Source organism: Salvelinus sp. IW2-2015, unplaced genomic scaffold, assembly GCF_002910315.2.
Source record: "Salvelinus sp. IW2-2015 unplaced genomic scaffold, ASM291031v2 Un_scaffold1753, whole genome shotgun sequence".
Classification (NCBI taxonomy): domain Eukaryota; kingdom Metazoa; phylum Chordata; class Actinopteri; order Salmoniformes; family Salmonidae; genus Salvelinus; species Salvelinus sp. IW2-2015.
Genome location: NW_019943134.1, coordinates 6,621 through 13,331, shown reverse-complemented (window position 1 = coordinate 13,331; position 6,711 = coordinate 6,621). Strand labels below are relative to the sequence as shown.

The window sequence follows — 6,711 nt, the reverse complement described above, 5'->3', positions numbered from 1 at the left end:
TGTCAAAGCTTTCACAAAGACCGATTGATGTCTAAACATAAATAAGAGTAACTATTGGAAAAACGATTGTTTGTGGGAGATGCCAGTACCTTTTATTTTGTCTTTGTGTACGTGTACAAGTTATTTTTCTTGAGAACAGGTTTCCCCATACTAGACTGTTACTGCACCTGTGTTAGTGATACAGTGCATTCAGAAAGTATTCAGACCCCTTCACTTTTTCCACATTTTGTTACGTTACAGCCTTATTCTAAAATTGATTTTAAAAAGTGTTTTACCTCATCAATCTCCACACAATACCCCATAATGATAAAGCAAAAACAGGTTTTTAGAAAAAATAAATAAATAACTCAATACTTTGTTGAAGCACCTTTGGCAGCGATTACAGCATTGAGTCTTCTTGGGTATGACGCTACAAGCTTGGCACACCTGTATTTGGGGAGTTTCTCCCATTTCTTCTCGACAGATCCTCTCAAGCTCTGTCAGGTTGGATGTGGAGCGTTGCTGCACAGCTATTTTCAGGTCTCTCCAGAGATGTTCTATCGGGTTAAAGTACGTGCTCTGGCTGGGCCACTCAAGGACATTCAGTCCCAAGCAACTCCTGCGTTGTCTTGGCTGTGTGCTTAGGGTCCTTGTCCTGCTGGAAGGTGAACATTCACCCCAGTCTGATGTACTGAGCACTCTGTAGCAGGTTTTCATCAAGGATCTCTCTRTACTTTGCCCCGTTCATCTTTTCCTCGATCCTGACTAGTCTCCCAGTCCCTGCCACTGAAAAACCACCATGCTTCACCGTAGGGATGGTGCCAGGTTTCCTCCAGACTTGATGCTTGGCATTCAGGCCAAGGAGTTCAATCTTGGTTTCATCAGACCAGAGAATCTTGTTTCTCATGGTCTGAGAGACTTTTGTCAAACTCCAAGCGGGCTGTCATGTGCCTTTTACTGAGGAATGGTTTCMGTCTGGCTACTCTATCAYAAAGGCCTGATTGGTGGAGTGCYGCATAGATGGTTGTCCTTCTGGARGGTTCTCCCATCTCCACAGAGGAACTCTGGAGCTCTGTCAGAGTGACCATCAGGTTCTTGGTCACCTCCCTGTCCGGSCRGCCAGCTCTAGGAAGAGTCATGGTGGTTCCAAACTTCTTCCRTTTAAGAATGATGGAGGSCACTGTGTTCTTGGGGACCTTCAATGCTGCAGAAATGTTTTGGTACCCTTCCCCAGATCAGTACCTCGACACAATCMTGTCTTGGAGCTCTACRSACAATTCCTTCGAACTCATGGCTTGGTTTTTGCTCGGACATGTGAGACCGTATGTGTGCCACAGGTGTGTGCCTTTCCAAATCATGTCCAATCAATTGAATTTACCACAGGTGTGTGCCTTTCCAAATCATGTCCAATCAATTGAATTTACCACAGGTGTGTGCCTTTCCAAATCATGTACAATCAATCGAATTTACCACAGGTGGACTCCAATCAAGTTGGAGAAACGCTCTGTCACGGTTCACCGCTCTCAAGGATGATCAATGGAAAGGTACACCTGAGCTCAATTTTGAGTCTCATAGGAAAGGGTCTGAATACTGTAAATATGTAAGGGACTTCTGTTTTTTATTTTTAATAAATTAGCAAAAATGTCTAAAAACCTGTTTTCATTATGKRGTATTGTGTRTAGATTRATGAGGATTTTATTTTATTTAATCCATTTTATAATAAGGCTGTAACATAACAAAATGTGTACTAAGTCAAGGGGTCATGAATACTTTCTGAATGCACTGTATTTTGTATTTTGTGATGTTTGCTGTTGTCTTGTACACAGGTCTCACTTGTTAAAGAGATCTCATTCTCAGTTTCCCTAATTCAATGATGCATTTACTGTATACAAATACAAACATTCATTGAACACAACATTTATTATAAACATACAATGTATACAATGCCTACTTGTTCTATATATAATATGTATTCCTTATATACTGTACATGTCTCTCTCTATATATATATATATATATTGCTACAGTTACCAAAAGCCATGCAATATCTACAGCTTTTATCAATGAACCCTCTAATGTACTTTGTTTTCAATAAATAGCAATAACTTATCCATCTCTGGTATTTGTACATTTACAGTAAATACACATACAGGTAACTGCCAAAATAAAGGAACCACTTGAGGAAATGAGGGATACAAATATATTGAAACCAGGTTTTTCCACACAGGTGTGGTTCCTGATTTAATTAAGCAATTATCACCCCATCATGCTTAGGGTCATGTGTAAAAATGCAGTTGCCCATTATTTTGGCCACCAGGGATAGAAGAAGAGATGACTTAGTGACTTTGAAAGAGGGGTTTCAAAGGAGCATGGGGGATTTAAAGGGTTTGTGTGTGTGTATGTGTGTGTGTATGTTTGTGTGTGTGTGTGTGTGTGTGCGTGCTCGTGTTCGTTTCAGTCCCCAGATCTCAACCCAACTGAACATTTATGGGAGATTCTGGAGCGGTGCCTGAGACTGCGTTTTCCACCACCGTCAACAAAACACCGAACTGTGGCATTTTTTGTGGAAGAACGGTGTTGCATCCTTCCAATAGAGTTTCAGACACTTGTAGAATCTATGCCGAGGAGCATTGAAGCCGATCTGGCTCGTGGTGGACCAACAACATATTAAGACACTTTATGTTGGAGTTTCCTTTATCTTGGCAGCTACCTGTATATTTACATTGCTGCTTTGGAATGTGTTTCCCTTGTTTTTATCCCAACCTGATGAACCTAATAATTAGTCCTTTCTTAGAGTCAGTGGCGGCTGGTGTCATTTTGTTTGATGTGTTTGATACCCTTCCATTTTTTCAGTGTCAGCCATTACAATGAACCTGTCCTCCAATTTCTCCCACCACCAGCCTCCTCTGCTTTGAGTTTTAAAGATTGCACTAGAGGACAAAACAGACCACGACTGAAAGCAGCGTTTGGCCTTCCTCCACCAGCCTCCTTTGACCACAGAACGTCAGCAGTGCGACAATCCGACATGTTGAATCACCACCATCCGTCGCCGCCCATCAGGTGATCTACTGTCAACGTTCCTTATTGTGTCGTCTTGCCCTTAAGTAGTTCATTCATTCAACAGAAATAGAATGACTAGAATTCATTCAACAGAAATAGAATGACTAGATTCTATGATTCATTCCATAGCATCCTCTGAAGACATTTCTGTCTGGTCTCGTTGTCCGGGACTTAAACCTGGGTCCAGCGACTGTCAACCCAACACCTTAGCCATTACACCAAGAGATCCAGTTTTTTTTCCTGGATCAAAACGGGACTTAGGTGATGGGCATGGTGGGGGGCGTGGCCATTTTACGCATTTTGACAGAGATAAAATGTGCAGTTTTACATCACATTTCCTGCAATTCTACACATTCTGCCATGGCTTATGCTATCTGAGTGACTCGAACATCATAACAAATCAATGTGGGCCTCATGCCATGACTAAAATACTCCTGAATGCATCATTTTGGGAATTTTAAATTCTGCCTGACTGTCTAGCTTTTATTTCGCTGATTGTTAGTTCTCAAATAAAATCGTAGTTAAAAAATATATAGGTCTATTATCTTTTCGACATACTTTATATCTGGTTTAAGTTATTTAAGTTTACACTGAAAACCTTTTCTCATCCCGAAAATTATTCGTTTGGACATAGGCGGTCTGAAAAAAAACGTTTGCGGCCAGCCCAAGACTTTCCTATACAGACAAACCCCTGAGATCCGGACCTCTTGACAAGGTCGCTAAGTAATCACAGTCATTCCACAGCGTCCTCTGAAGACTGCAGACATTTTTGCCTGGCCTCGGCGTCCTCGTTGATGGTGACCTTCTTGTTCCTTTTGGGGTCAATCCAGGAGTTACGTATGACCGCGTTGTTGGGCAGCGGGTCGGCCTCTATGATGCTCACCACCCTCTTCTTCATCTTACTCTTCAGAACCTTAAGATAATATCAGATAACATAAGATAAGATAAGACAACAGAATATAAGATTAAATAACATAAGATAACATAAGATAACTGAAGATAGGATAGACAACAGAAGATAAGATATGATAAGATAACAGAAGATATGATAAGATAACAGAAGATAAGATAACATAAGACAAGATAACAGAAGATATGATAAGATAACAGAAGATAAGATAACATAAGACAAGATAACAGAAGATAAGATAGTATCAGATAAGATAACAGAAGATAAGATACCAGAAGATAAGATAAGATATTAATTTATTAATCTCCAAAGGGGACATTTGATTGCACCAGCCAATAGATTAACAATATCTACACCAAACAAATACACAATAAAAACACAACAAAATAAACACACTACACACTACACACTACCCACTAAACACTACACACTGAAAGCATCGTCAACAGGCTGTGATCTGGGCTGTGGTGTGGAGTGTGTGTGTGTGTGTGTGTGTGTGTACATGTGTGCGTGCGTGTATGTGCTTTTGTGTGTGTATGTGGCAGAAGTGGGTGGGCAAACCTTCTGGAACTTCTGCCTGGTGAAGGCGTAGAGAAGCGGATGGAAGATGGTCGTCCCGTATGCCATGACCAGGAAGCCCAACCGCAGCTTGACCGTGAAGTCGCTGGGGCCTACGGTCAAGATGACCGTGTTGAGGGCAGTTATGGGAGTCCAGCAGAGCAGGAAGGTCGACACGATGAGCAGCGACATCCTGAAGACTCGTTTCTGGCGTTCTCGTCGCTCCCGGTGGCGTTTAACCGCTCGTCTCAACGCAATGATGAGGGAGACGGAGGTCCGCATGCCCATCGGGGGGAGAGCACGTCCGCTGGGCTCGGATGGGTCCGTGGCCCCGTCCGTCGCCTGTGACGTCATAGCCGTCATGGAGGGACGTTTTTTCCTCCTGGCCTTCTTCTTCTGCGACGCTGTGTGAAAGCGTGTCCCAATGCGGATGTTGAGCGCTTGGAGGATCTTGGAATAGGTGACGAGCATCACAACAGCAGTGAAGAAGAAGATGGGTATCTGGACCAGTAGGTGATAGTAGAGTCCTAACTCTGTGTAGTATTGGTTGGTGTGGGCCACTGTGACTACATCCGTTAGAGTCTGGTTCAGCTCCGACTGGCCTGGGGCGAAGAACCCCACCTCTATGAAAGGCACCAGGAAACTGAGGAACGACAGCACCCAAATGGTGGCCAGCAGAGCCAGGGCTCGGCCCATCGTTAGGACTCTATTTGCCGGTTTCACAGAGATGTCGTACCGGTCCAGGGTAATGGCGAGTACGTTGGCTGCCGTGCCGACACTAGCGAATGACACACAGGCCTCGTGGAAGCAACAAACCAAGGCTGTATCCCCCTCCAGAGACAACAGCAACACCACCATGGTCAGTGGGATACAGCAGACACACACTAACACATCCAGGACGTGAAGGTTCATGGTGACGATGTTGGAGACCGAGGAGATCAGGTTGGACTTCATACAGTACAGGGCCAGCACGGTGAGGTTGGAGCTCAGGCCCAGTACGATCTCCAGCATCAGGAAGCCGGTCAGGGACACCTGAGTGAATGAATGAATGAATACTTTACAGTCCCGTATGGGAATTTGTCTGGCAACAATACAGGAAATACTGTTAAAAAGCTTTTTAAATAAACATTTCTCCAATGATCATGATTTTATTCCAGGTGTAATCTGTGTCCGGTAAACTATCCCAATATCACGTAAATACAGCACATATCACATGACCTACTTCAGACAGACATACAGTATATACTGTAGGTGTACCTGGAAGGAGATGGGGTAGGGGTATGGGTAGGGCGTGGCTGGAGACATGGTTCTGCTGATGGGCTCGGCTGCGTTGTCGGTGACAGTGACGTTGCTCATGGTTCCTTCTTCTCTCTCCAGAGGGGGAAGGATATGCATTATCCTGTAGAGAGGGGAGGGAGAGGGGGAGAGAGAGGGATAGAGAGAGAGAGAAGGAGAAATGTAGACGGGGAGAGGAATAGAGGAAGAGAGAGAGAGGAAGAGAGAGAGGAGGAGAGAAAGAAAGAGAGAAAGGAAGAGAGAGAGAGGGGGAGAGAGAGAATGAGAGGAAAGGGGAAGGAGAGAACGAGTGGGATATAGAGAAGGAGACAGTAAGGGAACGAGGGAGTGTTTGTGAGGAGAGGAGGAGACAGTAAGGGAACGAGGGAGTGTTTGTGAGGAGAGGAGGAGACAGTAAGGGAATGAGGGAGTGTTTGTGAGGAGAGGAGGAGACAGTAATGGGTTTGATTAGAAGGTACACGCTCATCTGAATCTCAAACACTGCTTCCCTGCAACTGGGACATCAGATTCTATGACACAGAATGAATTAATACTTGTATGAGTGAAATCCTGGCAGTGGTAAAACTGCCAGTTGTCAAACAATAAGGAAACATTTTCTGGGTTTAAATGAAAAAAACTAAAATGCTGAGAAGCGTGCCAGAGATTTTAAAAGCAGAATATAGTTCTAGTTTGTATGGATTGTGTATGTGTACCGTTCAAAGGGTGAATGATTTGAAGACAAAATATTTAGGTGCCTTTGAATGGGGTACGGTAGTTGGTGCCAGGCGCACCGGTTTGTGTCAAGACCGCTTTCGATACCTTGTAGAGTCCATTCCCCGAAAAATTGAGGCTGTTCTGAGGGAAAAAGGGGGCAGGGTTCAACTAAATATTAGGAACGTGTTCCATTTAGCAAATACTTCTATTTAAAG

At 43.8% G+C, this 6,711-nt stretch overlaps 1 protein-coding gene across 1 annotated transcript; it reads right to left on the bottom strand.

Annotated features, from left to right (window-relative positions):
- Positions 1–88: 88 nt before the first annotated feature.
- Positions 89–6,366, bottom strand: LOC112071870 (G-protein coupled receptor 22-like). Its single transcript, XM_024139302.2, has 3 exons — positions 5,765–6,366; positions 4,511–5,539; positions 89–3,952 (listed from the first exon to the last, which is right to left on the bottom strand). The coding sequence occupies exons 1-3, from the start codon at positions 5,900–5,902 to the stop codon at positions 3,773–3,775; spliced, it is 1,347 nt and encodes a 448-aa protein (XP_023995070.1). The 5' UTR covers positions 5,903–6,366; the 3' UTR covers positions 89–3,772.
- Between the last annotated feature and the right edge of the window lie 345 nt (positions 6,367–6,711).

Bases quoted from the DNA above. Each gene is read 5' to 3' on its own strand.
- LOC112071870 (XM_024139302.2), bottom strand. From the start codon at position 5,902: ATGCATATCCTTCCCCCTCTGGAGAGAGAAGAAGGAACCATGAGCAAC. The intron at 5,540-5,764 runs GTACACCTACAG...TCATTCACTCAG, and splicing joins CCTACCCCATCTCCTTCCAG to GTGTCCCTGACCGGCTTCCT. The intron at 3,953-4,510 runs GTTTGCCCACCC...TATTATCTTAAG, and splicing joins CCAGGCAGAAGTTCCAGAAG to GTTCTGAAGAGTAAGATGAA.